The sequence below is a fragment of the Rhea americana genome, unplaced genomic scaffold, assembly GCF_003343005.1.
Source record: "Rhea americana isolate MKP2758 unplaced genomic scaffold, rheAme1 scaffold_18, whole genome shotgun sequence".
NCBI lineage: Eukaryota > Metazoa > Chordata > Aves > Rheiformes > Rheidae > Rhea > Rhea americana.
The window spans coordinates 6,945,682-6,966,437 of NW_028185927.1; the positions used below are offsets into that span (position 1 = coordinate 6,945,682).

The 20,756-nt window shown below is 40.1% G+C and overlaps 3 protein-coding genes across 3 annotated transcripts in view; 1 reads left to right on the forward strand and 2 right to left on the reverse strand.

Moving 5' to 3' along the window:
- Positions 1-239, reverse strand: part of ENTPD5 (ectonucleoside triphosphate diphosphohydrolase 5 (inactive)) — a 28,298-nt gene extending 28,059 nt beyond the window's left edge. The window contains exon 1 of the mRNA XM_085301734.1: positions 222-239. The gene's annotated coding sequence lies outside the window, so the exon portion shown is untranslated. The remainder of the gene's footprint in view (positions 1-221) is intronic.
- The window catches only part of BBOF1 (basal body orientation factor 1), an 11,559-nt gene extending 992 nt beyond the window's left edge, over positions 1-10,567 (forward strand). Inside the window, exons 2-11 of the mRNA XM_085301825.1 lie at positions 23-298; positions 1,620-1,685; positions 2,447-2,590; positions 3,004-3,084; positions 3,472-3,542; positions 3,946-4,090; positions 4,505-5,004; positions 6,534-6,638; positions 8,327-8,395; positions 10,065-10,567. Of these exons, the coding sequence (XP_085157951.1) occupies positions 23-298; positions 1,620-1,685; positions 2,447-2,590; positions 3,004-3,084; positions 3,472-3,542; positions 3,946-4,090; positions 4,505-5,004; positions 6,534-6,638; positions 8,327-8,395; positions 10,065-10,182 (1,575 nt within the window). The 3' untranslated portion in view covers positions 10,183-10,567. The remainder of the gene's footprint in view (positions 1-22; positions 299-1,619; positions 1,686-2,446; positions 2,591-3,003; positions 3,085-3,471; positions 3,543-3,945; positions 4,091-4,504; positions 5,005-6,533; positions 6,639-8,326; positions 8,396-10,064) is intronic.
- Positions 10,568-10,719: 152 nt separating this feature from the next.
- ALDH6A1 (aldehyde dehydrogenase 6 family member A1) lies at positions 10,720-20,533 on the reverse strand. The gene is made up of 10 exons (XM_085301731.1): positions 20,439-20,533; positions 18,867-19,028; positions 18,214-18,292; positions 17,356-17,658; positions 16,701-16,822; positions 16,122-16,311; positions 14,337-14,518; positions 12,887-13,066; positions 12,591-12,689; positions 10,720-12,283 (listed from the first exon to the last, which is right to left on the reverse strand). Exons 2-10 carry the CDS (start codon positions 18,978-18,980, stop codon positions 12,179-12,181), a joined length of 1,374 nt encoding a protein of 457 aa, XP_085157857.1. The 5' UTR covers positions 18,981-19,028; positions 20,439-20,533; the 3' UTR covers positions 10,720-12,178.
- Between the last annotated feature and the right edge of the window lie 223 nt (positions 20,534-20,756).

A 20,756-nucleotide genomic window follows, 5' to 3' on the forward strand; every position in this document is an offset into this window, starting at 1 on the left:
GGCGGCCTCGGGCGGGGGCGAGAGTGCCCGGAGGCGCGCCCGTCCGCCCGGCAGGCCGCTGCCGGCGCGCCGCCGTTCGCGGCGGGGCGAGGAGCGGCAGCTGCCTCCCCCCGGCGACTTTCAGAGACCGGGGCTCAAAGACGCAGTCGGGCCCGGGCCCGGCAAGCCGGCGAGCGGGTCGAGAGAAGTGAGCCCTCCGCCTGCGGCTCGCTCGGCCGCACCTGGGATCCCGCGTCCGTCTTTCCCCCTCGCCGGTGTCAATAAGCTGAAGCAAATCCGGCGGCGGGTCACCAGRACGGTGACGGGCGGGAGCACGTAACCCGTAAGAAGAGGCTGCAGGGTTTGTTCCGCTTAGACTCTGATTGCTACCTGAAGAGGGTTACAGAGGAGACAGAAACTCTTCCCAGAGCGCAGAGAAAAGATAAGGGGCGACAGTCACAGCTTGCAGCAAGGGAAATTACAAATGGAGAGGGAAAAAAAAGGATTTGCAATGAGAGTGATTACGTAAGCACTRAAACAGATTGCTCGGAGAGGTGGTGGAATCTCTTCTCTTAGAGATTTTCAGAACTTAACTGAGTGACCTTATTTAACTCTGAATTTGGACCAGTTGTCAGCAGGAGATTGGACTAGATAACCTCCAAATGTCTCTTTCAAACAATTTTTTTACGTTATTCAGTGATTCATTCCTCAAGCAGAGATGGTCACAACTCTGTAAAATTGTACTCAGTTAACTAAACWATTTTCTTCTTTCCCCTTGTTGGTATCCATAAAGGTTTCTTTGAATAAGAAAGAATAAGTAAGACTAAATGAAGCCATATCAACTTTAATTTAATGAGGTAGGAAACAGGCTTGGGGGATTTTTCAGTAAACAAGTCATTTTCTCTAGTGCAGTAACGAGACTGCCATGACTGAAGTTGAAATTGCCCCAACACAGAATCAGTTTAGGGCTTCTTCACACATGGTAGCTTCCGTTTGATCTTTCCCAGGTTGCTTTGCTTTAATCCAATCTGAYTTTTCTTAATCCAAGTATCAGACAGAACACCCATTTTTCAGTTAGGAAGGGAAACTGAAAATGGAATTCAATGATTTTAACCCAGGATTTAACTGGATTCCAGGATATTGGGCAAGTCAAACAGCAGGAGACAATTTTCTTGCCCACATCCCACAGTTATCTCTAAGCCTAAATCCAATATCAAAGCTCTAACTTGAATCTTTTTTCAGCTTCCTATTTTTCTCTATTTGTCTGTCCTCCTCCTCTTTTTCTATTCACATTACTGAATTGCTTCTCTACCACTGTGCACTGCTATCCGAAACAATACAGAAGAAAACCTCTATTCTCATGAATTTAATTTTTCAGTAGATTTAACAGATCTGTTTTCATCTAATACATATATTTTTTTAAAAACTTAGGCTTGCATTATTTCCTATGCTTAACCCAAATAAATGTTGGTTCTGTCACTTGCTGGTTTTAAATGTGGTTTAATCAGCCTAAATACTACAAACAAGGGAACTGTTTCCTGTTTGTGGTGTCTTCTTATAATCAAATTTGAAGAGCAGAAAACAACTAGAAAACTCCCTCCACCACCACATACACTGTTTCTTGATTTCTGTTTTCACAGATCAAGAAGCTGAAGCAGCAGCTGATTGATTTGAAACAGCAAGCCCAAGAAGAGAACAAGAAACTGGTGGCTGAACTTTTCTCCTTTTCCTCAAAACAACAGGATCCTCTGATCAGGCTGAACAGTAGTTCTGATTTTAGTAAGAGGAACGAGTTAGGGCAGCTAACTGTTAAAGGTTTTAATGCAAGCATCTTGTGTGGAAAGAGAACTTTATAAACAGTGGCAATGTGGGATTTATTCTATGGCTCTGTAGAGTATTATTTCAGCTAATAATAGGAATGTTTTCTAGCATCTGAGTTAGTATAGGAACTAGCTGGGTAACAGTAAGGCCAGAAGCACAGGAAGAGCGTGTTCATTTGTGCTGAGGTAAGCAGTAACTAATCTGAATTCTGCTGCAGTTCTCCTTCCTTCATTCCTGATGAACTAAAAATTCTTGAACTATGGAAAATTATTATTTAYTAGTCTGTCTTCAGTAAGAAACACAGAATTCTGTTAATCACTTTAAGAWGGTATCTCCCCCATTGAGTAGTCTCCACGAGGAACTTTCTCCCACGCCTCAGATTAGAAAGTGCAGAAAAGGCTATAAATGATGATGTGGATGTTGCTTTRCACTTACCACTCATTTATAGCTTTTTTTTCTTTTACTGGAAGGTAGTTTCTACTGAGTTTGTAGCATTTCTTCTAATGATGAATTCCTGCAGATCTGTGGTTTATAAAACCTTGTAGTTCAATATAATTTCAGACATTCAGTTCTGTGTTTTACCTTACAGAGCTTGATGATTAGTTGCTCTCATTTTGTTTTCTTATTGATAATTTCTGATTTGCAGGCAGACCAATACACTCAACAAGTAAAAGAACTGGAGGAGAAATTTCAGAAAAAAGTCAGAGAAATTGGTCTAATTCAGTTAGAACTGAGATTAATAAAAGAATTCCGCAGGAAAAAAGCAGTTATGGAGAAAGAGCTGGAAGATGTAAGTTTGTTATAAGTATAGATTTGGAATATTTATTTTAAAAGCAACCTTTCTGTCTGCCTAGCAGCCCAGAAGGTGGGAGTGGAGAAGGAAAACAGATATGGCTAGTATACTGGAGTGTTTTCCTTAAGTACAGTCCACTGAGAGTGAGAAAAAGCATTAGATGGATAAAATGCAAGTTCCATAACCAGAACTCRCAGTAAGGACAGGACGAATAACGAGTCAAAACTAATCGTGACTGAAACAGAATGTGATTCTAGGATTTGGTTGGTTAGTATTGCACATTACTTTCAATTTTAATTTGTAGTGGTTTCTTTAGCTGTCCTTTTTGTCAGTGTAAAAACAGATGCATTACTGTGAAAATGTGGTGTTGCCTTCAGTACTGGAGACAATTTTTTTTTTTTTTATCACAGTTAAAAGAGAGAATGGAGACCTCAAACAGGAGACATCAGGAAGTGGTTGTGAGACTGGAGAAGAGGTTTCTTGAAGAAAAGGTAAAGACTGACAGGCAGTTAAATAATCTTTTATTAAAACAATATAATTTATCTCACTGACTATTCTGGCTGTTCTGTTTAACTCTGATGTAGTTTTGGCTGTTCTTTAATGACGATTTTACAATATCCCATGTCAATACAAGTGCAATGAATGAGCTGGAGGCTAGCTGCAGCTTTCAAAGGAAAGAGGTGGGRTGTCAGGCTCCCGGAGAGGCCATGTTCACTTCCATCAGGAGCTTTAGTGCTCTCTGGAGGTCATTTGTTTTATAGCAAGAAGTTGTGTGAGTTGAAACTGTYGGTATGATTTTGAAATTTGCACCTTGTCGGATTTTAGCTTCAATACCATGTATCTCAAGMAACATTTAAACAGGCTTTCCTCCCTTTCAGAAAAGACTAGAAAAAGATGCTGAGAAGAAAGTAGTAATGATGACAGAGACCGCCCACCGTGAGGCTGTTTTGTAAGAAAAGCTTGCTTTTCCTGTTCTCTACAAAACCATTTAAACACTGTTTTCTAAAGAAGTTGCCCACAGTACTGCATAGGCTTTGAAGGGCAAAATGGATGACGAGCTAGGCTGTTCTAATCTTTTAAATGTAAGTGCTGTCATCATCCTGACATTTCAGCCATGAGACTCAAACTGGTTCCGGTGGAGATATGGAGGTAATGTTATCCCAGTGGCACATCATTATCTCATTGTCCCAGTCCAAATGTAGGAGTAGAGGCAAAGCTAAAAAAACTTGGTACAGACCAGTAAGAATTCTACCACTTAACTCTGCAATTAGGACACTGAAATATTGATTTTAATATAAGCAAACATGGAAGGTTRTGATTACAGCTCCAGAGTTTTGTTCTCCACTGTCCAGGCAACTGAACAGCACGGGGAGAGAGGTGTTTAAGGAGAATATTCGTCTTCATGATGCTTTCACTTGCCACCTGAAAGAGGCAACGGAATTGCAAAAAGTCAAGCAGAAGTTAGAGGAGGACAAAACTCTTCTGTTACAGGAGAAGGTTTCTGTTCTTATTTTAATTGTGTTTTATTCTCCCCGAGGAAGGGGTCTTTGAAGCCCAAGGTCTGCATACAGGTGTAAGTTCACTGAGATATTAAATCTCCCCAGTCAGAGCTCTCCACATATATTTAATTTAGAGTTATCTGAAGAACTCTTATTTTATTCTAATTATGGGGAAGAAAGAAGGAAAGATTTCATACGATGGTCCACTAAGAATAGATCTCTTTGTAGTGTATACTACACACAGCTGCCTTTATTTGGCTTGTCTTGTAAACAAAATCCTGATCCCAGATCCGTGTTTACTCTCCAGAGTGAAGGTGCCAACATGTTTACTAGGTTGTCAGTGCTGGGGAAGAAAATTTCCAGATTTGCTGTGAATAAAATAAAGCCCAAATAATTTCTCGTTATCCTTTAGGAAACCAATGAGGGTTTGATTCGGGAAAAGATCCTACAGATCAATCAGCAGAAAGCACAGATTGAAGATCTGCAATATAAAGTGGAAAAGCTAGAGATGGCCTTATGTCACATGACCAGAGAATTTGAGACAGAGACTCAGAGAACGCAGCATCAGGCGYTGATACAAAATGAGGCAGGCATGGTGGAGATCAAAAAACTGCAGCAACTACTAGAAATGAAGGATCGTGAGATGAACCGAGTGAAGAAACTAGCCCGGAACATCCTGGATGAGAGGACTGAGGTGGAAAGGTTCTTCCTGGATGCTCTGGAACATGTAAAGCAGGAGATCATAGCCAGCAGGAAGCACTACAAGGAAAAGGCTCAAACTGCCTATTACAGAAAAATGATGGAGGCATGTGCAGGGAAGGAAGGATTTCCCAAAATCAAAACATTCCAAAGCAACATRAACAGCACAAATAGTGTGTACAAAGACCTAGAAGAAGCAGAGAAATGCTACTGGTATTGAAACATCAAAAATTATGGTCTATCTTCCTAGCAAAAAGGAATTTACCTCCACCTAGAAAAAAAAAATGTGATGATATTGTCTAGAATAGGAATGCTTGTGGAGGTTGCTGTACTAAAAATAACTTCATGAGGTCTAAAATCCTATCAATTAGTAATGAGTTTGCAAGCACCTATTTTTCACCAGGTGATCACTTTTTGGTTATTTTTTCCATGGATGTAATTGAAAATAACAAGCTGGAAAGAGGTCCCTACCATGTGGATTTGATATGGAATTTCCAGTATAGATGTGTTTCATAATCTGAGATTTCTTTTTAACAATTATTATTGCATCTCTAGCCTTTGGGTTGTGTAGGTGTTGTTCTGTTTTAAGAGGTAGGGAATAGCCCACTTGCTCTCTCTAGTGACCTAGCAACACTGAAGCCTGCAAAATTAATTMAAATGCTAAGAGCTCTTTACTTTGCTGCTGATCATTTTAACAGAAGCRTCCAGAAGATGGCAAATCTAGTCTTTGTTCAGCTATTCTTCTGTATTTCAGAAGCTTCTACTTTACACTGTGTCTTCAAAGTCTGTTTCCCTCAAGCTTCACAATAATGTAAAAACTAAGCCTTTATGTGAAGTAGACACTGATATATCAAAATCAAGCACATGCACCCTATGGTAACGGTTGGCAGAATTAACTTTAAAAAAATGAATAAACCAAAATCTCAGATTTCTAGATGTAAGTCTCTCAGAATTTGTATTAGGATGCAGCCTAATTTAAATTGGGACTATACATGCCCCAGTGGTCAGTTTTACAGTTCTCCAACCTCCTGTGCCTAATAATCCTGTGCCTACAAACCGCAGCCTATCCAAACATTTTGATTTGAAGCCCTGGAGTTAAGGTCCAGCAGAGCTGCGGTCTGTATACATCCCTAATGAAAGATTGAAAGTATCCCACTCTCAAATAAAATACTTGCTTAGTATGTATCGACCACTGCATAACTTAGTGTTGTGCAATCACCTGGAATGCTGTACTCGTTTCTGGTTACYTTATCTCAGAAAAGACAAAGCAGAATCACCATGAGTTCAAAGCCGAGAGAAGAAAGCGATTATAGCGACTTAAGAAGGCTTCTGCTTGGAGGGAAGAGGAGGGAGAAGACTCGGAGTGGGAAAGGAAATTGGGTGTAGAAATTGATCCTTTTACATATGAATAGTGGAGAAGCAAGCAAAGGAAAACATACTTGAAACTATTGCATATTTAAATGCTAAAAGAAAACAGTAGTATTTATAAGCAGTACATGTATAATAGAAATCATTGCTTTTGTTCTTCTTAACAGATTGTTTAGAAAACCATAGATTTAGAAGCTGGCAGCACCGTAYGCTCAGATTTATTTTTTATTTATATGCTATGAATAGCTGAACACAACCCAGGAAATCAATGAAACTGAGAGGCAGAATTGAAAACCTTTTTASGCATACGGAATCCATGAGACATTCCTTTGGACTTTATCTCCTAATACTTTGATCTTTTCTATGTTTTTCAGGGAAAAAATCCACTTTGAAAAAGTTGATATCAGTGACTTGACATGGGAACAAAAAGAACGTGTTCTGAGAATACTTTTTGCCAAAATGAACGGCACAAATCTATGGTAATACTCAGTTTCTTAAGYAGATGAATGCAAAGCTTTTCTTGTTAGAGAAATAAGGCTGATAACTCTAGGTCAGGRAGCTCATTGGAGCTTCTCCAGTGTTAGCATTGCCATATTGGAGTTACTGTATGCCACAATGCTAGGAGTTACTTTGTAGCTTGGTGAGAGGTATTTTAACCTTTTTAACAGGTGATATATGCTAATTTTAACATGCAGCAGACTATACTRTAAGATCTTTGTGTGCAGTATCAAATAAAAGCAAGTGGAAAAAAAACTTCTGATAGTGCTCAAAAAGTTAGAGAATTAGCTTTGATTAGTGCAGTGTGATTAATTTTGTTCAGTCATTAACAAATTCCTATTCATTTTTACCAAATAAATAAATAATATATATGGTGACAGTAGCACTCCCCAGAACACCATAAAGCAATCTGCCGGTATTGAAAAAATACAAATTTTCATAACCAAGATACTGAAAGTAAACTCATCCTATGGCTCATTGCTGTCAGCATAAGAAAGTTATGAGCAGGAATTTAGAGGTATGTAAAACGTGCCTCAAAAAGCATTAAATTCATTATAAGCTGTGAACTGAATGTATGACAGAATGCATAAGAGGACCTAAATATAAATCTAAACTGTTACACTTTTTCGTGTAGTTTTGGAGAGCTGATGCTGAAGGTGTAAATTGCCTCCTCTACGTTAAAGGCATTGGTTTAAATTCATAGTATACAAAAGTTACACTATTAGAAAAATAGAAAATTTTGTTGCACTTTTTACARCAAGAGTAAGATATGTGTAATTAAATGATTTGTCCATCAGCACATGCAGCTTTTATACTTCCATAARTTCATTTATGCATGGATTACCTCCTTTTATCACTGTTTGCCAATGTACAAGAACATATGTAAAGCTGCATAGTATGAAAGCCTGAGAAAAGGAACACAAACACTTCACTTTAACTTTTAAGTTAAAAATAGTTTTTCTTTTCAAATATAGTTTTTGATACTTTCGATGATTGCCAATATAAAACATATATTTGATGTGTATATTCCAAGTAATCAATATTATAAGAAAGTAAGTTTTCAGCATGTAATATCCTCTCTTTTTTGGAAGACTCTTCTATTTATTTGCCAATAATTTGTCCTCACAAATGCTAGCTTAGAGCCTTTCTTCCTTTAAAAAAAGTCAAACAGTTTTATTATATCTGTTAAGGGAATAAATCTGTTGACTGGGAATCAGAAAGGAAATGGATTAATGAAATAATATTTTGTTCAGTCTCTGGCAGTGGCTGTGATAGTCTTCACAGCTGAATAGAGGATCACTTAGACCTTATTAACAGCAAACATGAGAAAGTCATTGCCATATTTGTATAACTAGAAATAAGCTAAAGAGCAGAAATTGTTGCACASCAACATTGATCTGTGCATATCCCATTTCTGTTTAAGCACTCTTCAGTCACTTTTATTTGTAATGATTTTGCAGCAAAGACTGGAGTTCCACAGTGAACTGAATCCAGGTTCAAATCAGTGCTGATTCTGGATAGGATATTGTAATAGCTCAAGTGTCCTAGCATTTCTTGCTTGCAGTTAATTTTAGGAAACAAGGACAGAGCTTGGTGTGGAATTAGAAAGCTGTCTGAGTGTAGATAACCCATAGACGAGGATCACTTTGCACTTGTTTCTTCCTCACAGGAAATACAGCAAAGATTTGGCCACTTCAGCTCCAGCTCCCACTGATACTAGAGAAGAAAACAAAGTTGGGTAAGATCCTAAATTATACCATACATACCATACATAAGATCCTAAATTATACCATACAATTATACCATACCATCTCCTCAGCTCCTGGTTATTTATAAGCACATACAAATGTCTCTCTCTTATCTCTTTCACTTTAGAAATACTTTGTTTTTTTCTGAAGAGATATACTGGTGTGTCTACACACAAAGAAATATATGTAAGAAGAGAGAAAGGAATTTTAGTTTTATTTTGAAATTTCTGGTCATTTCAGTCTTTTAGCAGCAGGTATTCAGCTCATACGARAAATCTGATATTATGTCCTCCTAAAACTTCCTGTCACTGAAGAGCAGCTTTATTAAAGGCCATGACTGTACAACAAGACACCTTCTCTTCTGCTAGCTAGAGGGRGTTTTGATTAAAAGGCAAAAGCTATTAAGATGATTTTGCATTCAGTGTAGAGACACTTTAAGAGCAAGGACCAAGCATTCATATACCTAGTTTTCACAGATACAAACTCAGATACAAGTGTATTGCTAATTACACTGCTCCAAAGCGAACAGTATCAACTTACGCTGGAGGAACTAGAAGAGAGGACATCTGGCATGTTATCATGGAGCGTTGTGTGTCAAACATGAGAGAGTATAGCACAGAAAATTACMATACTGAGATACCAGATAGCCAGATAAAGTTCATAAAGAGGAGCACTGGAAGGATTTCTGTGGAAAGATGACAGACAGCTCCTTCAGTGAGTCCAACAGCCACTTCCAAAAGTGGGATGGAAGTGACTTGTGGCCTTTTTTGCAGAGTGAATTGTAGAGGCATGTGACTTGGAGACAGTGTCAGGCATAAAAGACTGCTCACAGTCTACAAAGAAAGAGGAGAAAAAAGACAAATAGAAGCAGAAGTGACCATAGGGTCCGATTCTCAAAGGTAGTTATATTAATTTAAGTTATTGGGAGTTACAATAGGTTTGAGAATCTAGACTGCAGTGCCTTCTAGGCAAGAAACTATTTTAAATATGAGACAAAGAGTTGGCAGTAAGATTGCATTCTAACACAGGCTAAAGAAATTTATTATGAGATTTTATGTTTGTGTAATACAGAAAATATATTATTCATTTTTTTATAATGAATGTTAAAATCAGAAGGAGGATAAACAGGTGAACAGAAAACAGTAACAACGAGATGAGGCAGGTACATCATGATCAGTCAGCATCTGCAGCTTGATCTAAAAAGGCATTTTATTAACTAGAAAAAAGTACATCTAGGATTTATATTTCTAATGCAGTTATTTAAAATCATCTGTTTAAAAACTCTTTCAAAATGCAGATAATCAGAAAARATATTTACACACATGTGAAAGGATTATACAAGTATTTAGAACATTGGTCTGGAAATAGTGCAGGGATTCTCCTGTGGTACTCCAGGCCTCAGATAAGCTTGACAATAAAGAACTGATTTTGTTATAGGAAAAGTTGGCTGAGGAACTTCTGAAGACAGAGTTAGCAGGGTTTAACAGGGCTACAGAAAAGTCAGAACAGCAATACTAATTAGGAAGAAAAGGAAGGTGATTTGAAAGTGAGCAACTGTAGACGTTCTTAGAGATTATTATTTAGCATTCCTTTCCCACGTGTATGAATGAATGCCAGTGTGTTAATGGTGATTTACCTGGAATGTTTTTACCTTTGCAGCACAGAGAATATTCCTCCCAGCCTAACATTCATTACACAGCAGGCTGAATTATCTGAGTCATCATCTTCTGCACTAATCCTTCCACATATTCAGCTGTTCACCCCAAAGAGGGAGTAAGGCAGCTGTACATTTTGAATGCACAAGACCAACAGCCACTGCAGTTACTCTCTCACTGGCACTTTTCATTTGTGAAATCATCTTGTGAACGAGGCTGCAGTTCTAAACCCYGAGTCTGCTACACTGCTGCTATGAGCACTCCTTTGAAATTAGCTTGAAATATGACTTCAGTATTTTCTTCCTTCTTAAATAAAGATTTTTTTATTTCCCAAGGCAATAGCTAGGATGACCCTGTATACAATCTAGAATTTGGATTACTGGTTAGAACTCTATAATACAATTTGATGAAGATATCTTTTCACTTTGTAATAAAGTCATTTATATGCAGCATAAGAGCTTCTGTAATCAAGTGATGTGTATGTAAAAACAGACACAAAGCATTCCTTGAAATGCTGTTTGAGGAGATTGGTACAGAGGTCCTTGAAAAGCTGTAAAGGAGGTTGGATACATGTGTTATAGGAGTCACGGACCAGCCTCTGCAAAGAGGGTAATAAAATGAACATGACATCTATAAAATATTTTAACAAGGAACAGTCATTTGCTGCAGAAATGTATCAGCAAGTTTTTAATTCATAATCAAATTGCAAAGGTGAGGCTTTCCTCTAGGGTACAACAAAGATAAAATGAGATACAAACATTAGTGGATCCACAGCAGTTGCACTAATATACAACTGTCAGTAACAAAAGGCATCTTTATCAGAAGGCAGAATACAAGGTGTTCACATTCAGGTTGTTTAATTAGAATGAATCATGATTAGAATCATTAAAATAGTATTTTCCGTGAGTGCTTCAGTGAGCTTCCTGCAGTTCCCTCACTGCTGCATCACCTTCCAGGTGAAGCAGGAATCAAAAAGCAGGCTCTCCAGCTACAAAACGCACATGTTCTTAAGGACAGGGTCTATCAAGACTTAATCTTCTCTAYTAATGGGACCTGCAGTACCTAGAGGGTGTTACTGTGTATTTGAGCAAATGTGACAGAGAGTCAAACAATCAACACATGCACTACAGCTATAATCAGGAAAATTAACCAAGAGAATAGGTCTGGCTGCTTTCTGATAGAAAAAATTATTCTTCCTTCCTACTGACCATTCTACATCTTAATCCTCCTTCCACCTAGACTCACATAACTCTGTGACATGATGATACCCAGACACAGCTGTGTTTCTGCTTCCACAGTGTCATTATGTTACAGGCCGTGTGGGTGCATTTCTGTTAGCACAGTAAACAGGCACCCAACAACTCATTTCAGGTATAATGGAATTGACAGCAAATGAGACCAGTGATGTGCACWACAGAAACTGAAGTTTCCAGGCTGTTAGAGGCAGAGTGAAGGTTACTGCAGCAGCCAGGAATCTCTTTCATCCTCAGACAAGCAACCAAGTATTCTTTCCTGAAAAAAAAACTTAAAAAGCCAGCTCCCAAGTGTTTTGGAAACCACTAAGCAGATGAAAGTGATATTTTATGAACTTCAACAGTAGAAACTCCCATACTTGGTATCTTCATTGTATGTAGATATCACTTCTATGAGACACTTCTCTGAGACATCCAAAGCGTCCCAGAGATGACACTCAAAATGAGTGCTCATCATCTGAGTAACTCAAATGTAAGATAAAGAGCTGAACTGCCACAAAATGTAGCCAGTGGTGAGTCACTAAGGCTAAAAGTATTGAAGTGGAAAACAGTCAGAGTGATGTTCAAGTTGAGAGGGTCTGGAAAGAAAGGTAAACTGAGGCCACTGTCTGCACTTCTGGTTGGATAAGATGGTTTCCTCTGTGAAAGGTTACTGGAAGGAATTTGAAACAGTATACTGACAGCAACAGAAAACCCAGACTGTGTATTACATGAGTCTGCTTGATTTAACTAGAAACAGAGACCCTTGAGCAAATGGAGCTTTCTATTCRTTCCCAAGAAAACGGTGATAGTCAGGACAAAGCTGGTAAGTGTTTGCAGCACAGAAGGAGCAGGGCACCAGGGACAGCATCTGTAAAGGCTGCATTTAGTTCCCCATAGTTGGCATAACCACAGCAGGCTTGGTAACGGTGGCATCTTCCTCTTTCCATTGAGAGATAATAGTTTTCAGCTGTGTGTAGAACTGCACTCCCTGGAGAAAAGAAGACGCATAGGAATCAATGTTTGGCCTAATGAATTTTTCAGGTCTGCACCAGGAATATTTCAAGCAGTTCCTCTACATCTACACAGGATCCAGCTTTCCTTTGTGGGAGCCACTCTATCATCCTGTCCCCTTTACCAGTTCCCCGGATTCTGAGCCAAGAGAAAGCTTGCTACCCAGTTCTCAATCCCTTCTTCAATCTCTACCTTACTAATAAGGTTTGATGACGGTCTCCCCATCACCATTTCTAACACGATTTATTGCAATTCAGTCTAATAGTGTACTCTGAATTAGTTACCTGTTTGCCATAGAAATTGGTGTCTCCTCTGAAAGAAGCACGCGAGCCGGTGAAAGAGAACATGGGCAGAGGTACTGGGATCGGAACATTGACACCCACCTAAACCAAAGGAAAGTTGCCACGTTAATCACAAGAGAAAGAAGTAGCAGTCTGCAACCTACTGCATTTTGTTTCCTTAAATCTGAGACTTGCCACGTAAGAGCTGTGCCACAATGAGTGATCAGCCACAACAGCGCTGGATGGCCACCCACTGTAAATGGTGAGCTCTAACGGCAGCAATTCTCCCTTTAACATACCTGCCCCACATCTACTAAGTGGGAATATTTTCGAGCTGTGGCTCCATTGGTGGTGAAGATTGCAGTTCCATTTCCATAGGGATTGTTGTTCACTATCTCAATTGCATCATCTAAATTGTCTGCTTCCATAACCACTAAGACAGGCCCGAAGATTTCTTCCTTGTAGCAAGTCATGTTTGGCTGCCAAGACAAATAGCAGATAAATCACCTTGTATCAACAGCATATAGCAAACACACAYGCCACTCGTGCTCAGAATACTCTCAGGATCACCTGTCATGCTGCATTGCCACAGGCCATCCTTACGGCCTCCTTGCCCTTCCACCATCTCCCGTGYCCTGCTGTCTAACTGCAGTCCATCAAGGAGGGTACCACTTTTAATCCCTAACTTGCTTTCTGCTTTTACTGCCTAACTTCAGTGACAGAGGTCTACTCTTTGATCAAGGCAGATTAAAGTCAGGATTAATTCAGGATAGTTTACTTCAGTTCTTTTTGACAGCAGCCACAGCCTTCCATCCTCTTAGTCTTGGCAGTTACCTATTTGTATCAGCCCCATGCTCATTCTTCTACCAGTCTCTTTCTCACTTCCCAGCATCTATTGCACCCATCCTGCACTCTGACTATGGTGTACTTCATTAATTTCCCCAATCAGACTTCCAAGCATTCCCAGGTGTTCAAAAGACAGYTGTACATGTGCAAACACATCTTTGACAAGCTGCAAATTTTATGTGGCTATTATTATTAACCACACCATTGAATAACAAACTAAGAATCACAAAATTTCAGTGGAACTTTTACTTTTGAATGGGAAATCTCACAACATTTATGATACACCAAAGGAAATGAAAACATTTTGACATATTTAATGAGAACAAGGCAAGAAAATTCTAAGATAGAGTAAAAGCTTGAATTATGTACATCAAGTACATAAAATCCTAAGAATATAAAGTACAACAGCAGAACTATCAAGACTGGTCTGGTGTCATGGAATCACTCACCAAAAGGCCTAAAATGAATTGAATACTTCAACATTGAAGAAATGATACCAGCTAACTGCATAAAAATAAAAATAYGAACTTAAGTGTGAAAAACCACTTGAGATGTGGTTGCACATTATGCATTATGCCGACCCAGTAAAGTTGTGAATATATTCAACAATAAAGAGATTTTGTAGTTTATTCTATATCATTCTTGCGAAGGCTTCCACAAAACACAACTTTCGGTTCATTAAGTCCTTAAGTTACAAACTGCAGGAGGGTATAATGGAGGAAGGAATGCTGAACGTTTGACTGTTCCTCATACTCTTCTTTAAGCATCTGTGCTGGCAAGGGAAAGCTGAGCCCTTTATCAGCTTTCTACCTGGTGATTATTGATTATCGACTGGTTTGTCTAACCCGCGTTTCCACTGACCCTGTGATAYATGGCATCAAGCACTACTCTTGGTTATCTTACCTTGACATTGGCAAGGATTGTTGGCCCAACAAAATTGCCATTTTCATAGCCCTTCACTTTGATATTACGTCCATCCAGAAGAAGGCTGGCACCTTCTTTTACTCCTTTCTCGATCAGATGGCAAACCCGTTCCTTAGCTTGGGGACTGATCAGGGGCCCTAGATCTGCACCAGGCTGATCTCCTGTGAAAAGGCAGAGACAAAGTTTTTAACCCTGACAGCTTCCTCTTCATAAGCAGCAAGGAGATAACTGTATTGCCAGTAAAGTYATGAAAATCCTGATGATTTGGGACACAGAACCAAGATCTGTGCCATTAATGAATAGAAGGAATAGCCTACAACTGTCAAAACCAGCAGATAAGAGAAGCTGTAAGTTTGAAGAGCTGAGTAATACTGTGCTGAAGATCAACTTTGTGGCTCTTTAAAGTTTTGCAAAAGCTTTGCTATACAAGAGTGGTCAGAAATAACAAAGGTTCATCTTCCCTTTTATATACATAAAATTGCTACAAAGAACAAGTTTAGCTTGCAGCCAAAGGAAGTGAGCTAATTTAGACTTTAATTTGATAGCTGAACAGTGTCAAAAAGAGATCAAATAGACTATGAATTCTCTGAAATACAAGTACATGGTTTCTGACATTCCAGGCATTGGCATTTTAAATTACACAAGTCTGTCAGACAAAACAGGCCTTTTCTATGTTGTACAAAGAGAATTCTTCACAATCTCCACATTCTGGAGCTTCTACGCTTGTCTGAGAAACACCATCTTTGTGCATACTAGGAATTTTTGTCCCCAAGACATCTAGACTACACTTGTCCCAGTGAGGACATGAGGCCAGCTGAATCCTACCTGCTTCMTTTGGAATTAGGATTTAGAGGTTTTGATACCTTTTCTCATCTTAYGTGCCACTACATTCTGTTATTTTCCTTCTTCCTTTCTTTAAGGGAACTCTTGTCATTTCAAGCTTTGCTAGAATCAGAACAAACTGCATTCTCAATTATTTCCAACCATGCYGCTTGCAGGAGTGACAAATACCGTATGCTGACTTGCTCTAATATGCAAATAGACTGTAGTAAGAGAACTAACTACATCAGCCAGGTGTCCTTTCAGACCAAAGACTTGATCCAGGATTTGGAGATTAAAATGTACCAGGCTAGAAATGGACCTTCTTCTTGAATCCTGCCCATGAATGAAGAAAGCAAAACTGAAAGAGAAGTTTCTTTTTCCTTTTTCTTTTCCTGTGTATGTATATTTACAATGTTTGTCTAGAGGAAGAATAACTTTAGATCACCAGGAAGCTAAAATCCCAAACCAGGTATTTTTAAAAGAAAAAATTTCCCAATTTTTTTTCCAATTTTTATTTTCAGGACTTTATTAAAAATACATGAAAGATAGGAGAATTTTTGCTAGAATTARAAACAAGCTAATTTTTCTAAGTATTTTATTGTTCTCACTTTTTCCTTTTTATTGCATGCTTACTAGGAAYTGGAAGGATCTCTAAGTGAAGTTGCTATAAACATGGTGGGTTTGATTTATGTACAGTAGATAACCTCAAAGCTCCAGTTAAAACAAGGTCAATCCTTGCATCATAGTCATACCCCAAGCCTTCCCACAAAATCCTAACTACAAGTCCAAGGCCCGAAACAGACAAAACACTTTGATCTACAGATCAAAGCTCTGTAGCCAACAGCTCCCAATGACATACTGCGACACGTCAGATACACAGACCTCAAAAGCCACCGCCATACACAAGTCAGGTACCCGACAAGAAATTATCAAAGTTTGTACCTGCATTTACACGTAGATTTTTGGCTCTCTCCACAAGCTCTGGCAGCCATTTCTGTGATTCTCCCACTAAGATTGCTGTAGACAGGGCCATGCAGCGTTGGCCAGCTGCTCCAAAAGCAGCTCCAACCAGCTGGTTCAAGGTGTTCTCCTTATTGGCATCAGGCATCACCACACCATGGTTCTTGGCTCCCTGCAATATAACACATATAGAGTCTCCTGCTATTAATCACTCCCACCACTTCCTCTCTAGCTCTGCGATATGGGATCGCAGAATCAGTAAGGTTGGAAGGGATCTCTGGAGGTCATCTAAGTCCAACCTCCCAAAGATTTCCTGGTGCTGATTCCACTGGGGCTTGAACCTAGGACCTTCAGCATGTAAAGCAGATGTGATAGCCACTACACTACCCCTCTCTCTCCTTATAGTAGCTATGACTCTGCTACCAACAACCTGGCAAGAAGGGAAGCCTCATCACTTAACTACAGTAGCAAAGTCAGCTTCTGCGGCTGGGGGTTGTGGTCTGTCTTAACATGCAAAGAGGCAGCCGGTGTGCAGAAGCGCGCTCCATTCAGAGGTATTACCATGTTGGCCTGGACCCTCTTGCCATTTCGGGATCCTCTCTCGTAGATGTACTCGCCAGCCTGATTAGATCCCACAAAGCTGATTGCTCTGATATCCGGATGGTCACAGATGAAATTCACAGCTTCAAACAGGAAATAACACATTATGCACAGAAGCTTCCCTATGTTCCCGTCCCCATACTGCAAAGTCTGTACTTTTTCTCCTTGTCTATACTCTTGTCTCTGTGTTCTCCTCATTTAAGGTCCCCTACTGCCAGCCCATGCATCTCTCCACTGATTTCTACTGATACAATACTGGTATCCACTGCATATTCAGTAAGGCACCTAAGTACCTAATTGTTGGTTAGGCTCCCTTAGAAAACCAAGATGATTTATCTACTTATTTCTTTTGGAACTTATGTAGCTTAATAGAATTTGAGCACTTACATGCCAGGGTAACTCTGATCCCCAACCTCCCAAATTCTGGCCACTTTATCTCCTTAAAATTTTGATGCAAATTGCATTTAATCTCTCAGTCACCTCCCTTCCCCTCCAAGGCTTGAGTGCCCTTCCAGATCTATCTTAAAGCAGTACTAACAGACTCCCCAACTTCTTTAGTACCCTCGCTGAATACACCACAACGCTCCAGCCATCTCCCAACAAGGGCTATTGTTACCTTCATGCTGTCCATGGATGATATTCAGGGTCCCATCTGGGGCACCAGCATCCTGAAATAGCTTTGCAAGGAACATGAGTGCTCCTGGAACACGCTCAGATGGTTTCATCAAGAAAGTGTTTCCACAAACCATAGCCATGGGAAACATCCAAAGAGGAATCATGGCTGGGAAATTGAATGGTGCAATTCCAGCACACACTCCCAGAGGCAGACGGTAGGTGTGAGTGTCCATGTCTTTAGTGATGGAGGGCATTGTCTCTCCCAGAATGAGGGATGTCACACTGCAGGCATGTTCAACCACCTCTGCAGCAGAAAGGGCAACATGCCACTGGGTGATCTGTTAACATTCAGGCCCCAAACTCCCTTCTCACCATTGCCTTGACCCAAATCTTTCTTCCAGCCTCTTTCCCCATAACTTAAAGTCATTGTGCTCTACAAGATTCCTTTGCTCTGCCAAGCATTGTGAGCTGGTGGTGAGTGGATTCTCTCCTGAGTGTGTTACATGTTTGTGTGATAGGAGCACAGACACAACAGCCCAGTAAAAGAAGTACAGATGTAGTACTGCCATACCATCTGGGACTCAGTTTCAGATATCTGAGTACAAGCAAGAAGTTCCTATTGCTGTACAGCCAGTTGTAGTTACTGATAGGAAAAGGAAGGGACTAACAACTTAGAAGTAGTTTTTTTAAAAAAAATGATCTAATGGAGCTTTTCAAGTTAGAGCTCCAATTGYTTTTTCTTCACAAGGAAGCTGGGAAGGGAGCTACATGCATGGACTCCTAGAGCAGCTGTTGCTCAGGAGACTTCCTCCCTTCCTATAGGTTCTGAAACCCTTTTTTAACAGGGCCAGCAGCTTACGGAGGCCTCGGAATACGTCTCCCTCAGCATCAGCCAGGGTCTTCCCTTGCTCAAAGGTGATGAGTTTTGAAATTTCTTTCTGAAAATGGAAAACACAAAGTTCATCAATGTTAGAAAAGTGCCTGCCCATGAGGTACAATGGAGACATAGGACACATTTAACAGAGTTGAACATCACAGTGAACAGACTGAGTAGAGCCCAGGAAAGACAACACTGGTTGATTTGCTCCTTGTACATAAGAAGATAATAAGCCACACAGGTGACACTGTAAAAAGAACACTGTGGGGCTGGCTTATAGTCTACAGCTATCATGTGTCACAGCAGAGAAGCACAGAAAAAGCAATCTAGGGTATCAAAAGATATAGTAACACACTTCTCCCGTTAACTTTTTCAATTGGCACATTTTCTATCAAGGTTCAAAGTTCCTCTTTTGATAAAGGAACTAATGAAGAATATTCCCCAAGAAGATGCCTCTCTGATCTCATTTGCCTGSAGACCGCTTTTTTGCACCTCTCAAGTACAGTGCCTCCATCAGCTCCTCAATCATGGCAATGCTGCCCCACCAAATAAACCATAATCGTTTGAATCAACTTCCTAGAATCAGCTGCCATGCACTCAGCAATAACCATCATGCTCAGCTATAGGTGTCTCACCAGATTGTCTTTGATGAGCTGTTGGTAACGCAGGAGGATTTGCTGGCGACTCAGAACAGATGTTTCTGACCAGTTCCAAAAAGCCTTTTTGCACGAGGCCACAGCTGCCTCCATCTCACTGGCTGTGGCCTTTGGTACACGAGCAACCACTTCATTTGTGGCCTGAAGGAAAAAACAAACTGCATCAAAGCCCAACTTTCTCCAACTATCGCTCTCAACCATTCAACTGTCCTTTCACACCACACACCTGATATCCTCATTCTAAAAGGAGTTGTACTTCCAAAGGGAGAGTACAAAAGAGACTTCTCTCTTGGTGCAGATGAAAGGCATTGGCTACAACTGAAGCTCTGTGTATTCAGGAGTTCTGAAACTCTGTTCGGAAGTTCTCAAATTAGGCACCCAGAAAGCTGAAAAATTAGAGGTGACTTCCAAATGCTAGAGTTGAAGTGACTTGTCTGCTATAACATATCTTTCAGCTTCTAGAGCGGATAAGGCAAAGGTTTCTGTGGACTCTGTCCTTTTCCCTCTCCACTGTCTTGGCTCATCTGCTGTCCCTCCTGTGCCCTAAATGAGGCAAGGATCCTTTGAAAAAAGTAGTATGTGACTGTGCAATTTGCATTCATGTTACAGTTCRCCTAGATCACCAGGCAGAAGTAAGAGTCTATGATCAACATTTGCTGTACAATATTTTAACTTTTATATCCTGTCTTTACCAGTTCAGCCTCCTTCCAGTGCACTCTTAAAAACTAAATCTGCTTTAACATGTCAAAAACATCAGGTACATCATTAAGAGAGAAAATACTAAGTACAAGAGGGAAAAAATGAAACACAAACATTGGCTGCTCCACAGAGACTAAATGAGCTTCATGAATGTTGCTTGCTGCTCTGATTACTTCCACAAAGCATATCAACAGAGAAAAGTTGTAGAAACTGCTGACCAAATGCTTACTTCAAGGGTCAAACCCTGGAACATCATCTTATTTCCATTTGTCTTTGGTGGAGGACTGAGATGAACGCAAGTGCTACTAATCTAAGTTTTGCATTGCAAACATCTAAATTCACTGTGAATATTGCGGCTCACAGATGGAAGCTCTCTCAAAGGACAGAAGAGGAGCTTCAGCTGTCAGGATTTTTCCCTTGGTCTGAGAGTGAAATCAATCTCTTTGAGGACTTTTATATTCAGATGACATCAAATCACATGAGGTTGCATAAATAGAGAGTGAAAAAAATCCTTCCAAAATTCGCAATACTGTTCTCAGAGCCTTTCCATGAGCAAAGAAAAGGGGAAAAAACCCAGTAAGCAGTGTTTAAGCTTCCCCTTTGGATATCTGGATAAACTCTCTTTGGGTTTTACGATACATGGGGAGAGAAAGGAGGTCATCACTTTCCTAAGATCAACATTTCATATGAAGATGCAGTTGAAAAGCAATTGCACAGTGCTAAATCTGTCTTAMTCTCAAAGTCTAAACCTTTCTCAAGAAGTGTATGTACTTTCACCAAATGACTCAATAGAGGCACAGACCCTTGCYGCACAGTGGCTGCTGATACATACGCAGAGACCATTTCACTTACTGGGTTGTGGATATCGATCCATTCAGTAGTTTTGGACTCAACAAACTTCCCATCAATGAACAGTTTGGTTGTTGGCTGTGGAAGACAAAACACTGGGCAGTGAGTGACCTTTGTCTCAAGTATTCGTATAAACACTAACGTGCCTTATCACAGGCAGGCCTTCGCCACTCACCGCTACGCCGCCCTGCCCGTTAGAGGGCTTAGTCCYAATGCTTTACAGCTATGCCCAGCTACCTGTTCGGGCTGCAATTTTTCATGCTATCCACCCTCTGCTTGCCCACTTTCAACCATACTGGCCACAAATTTTTCTAAAAATAG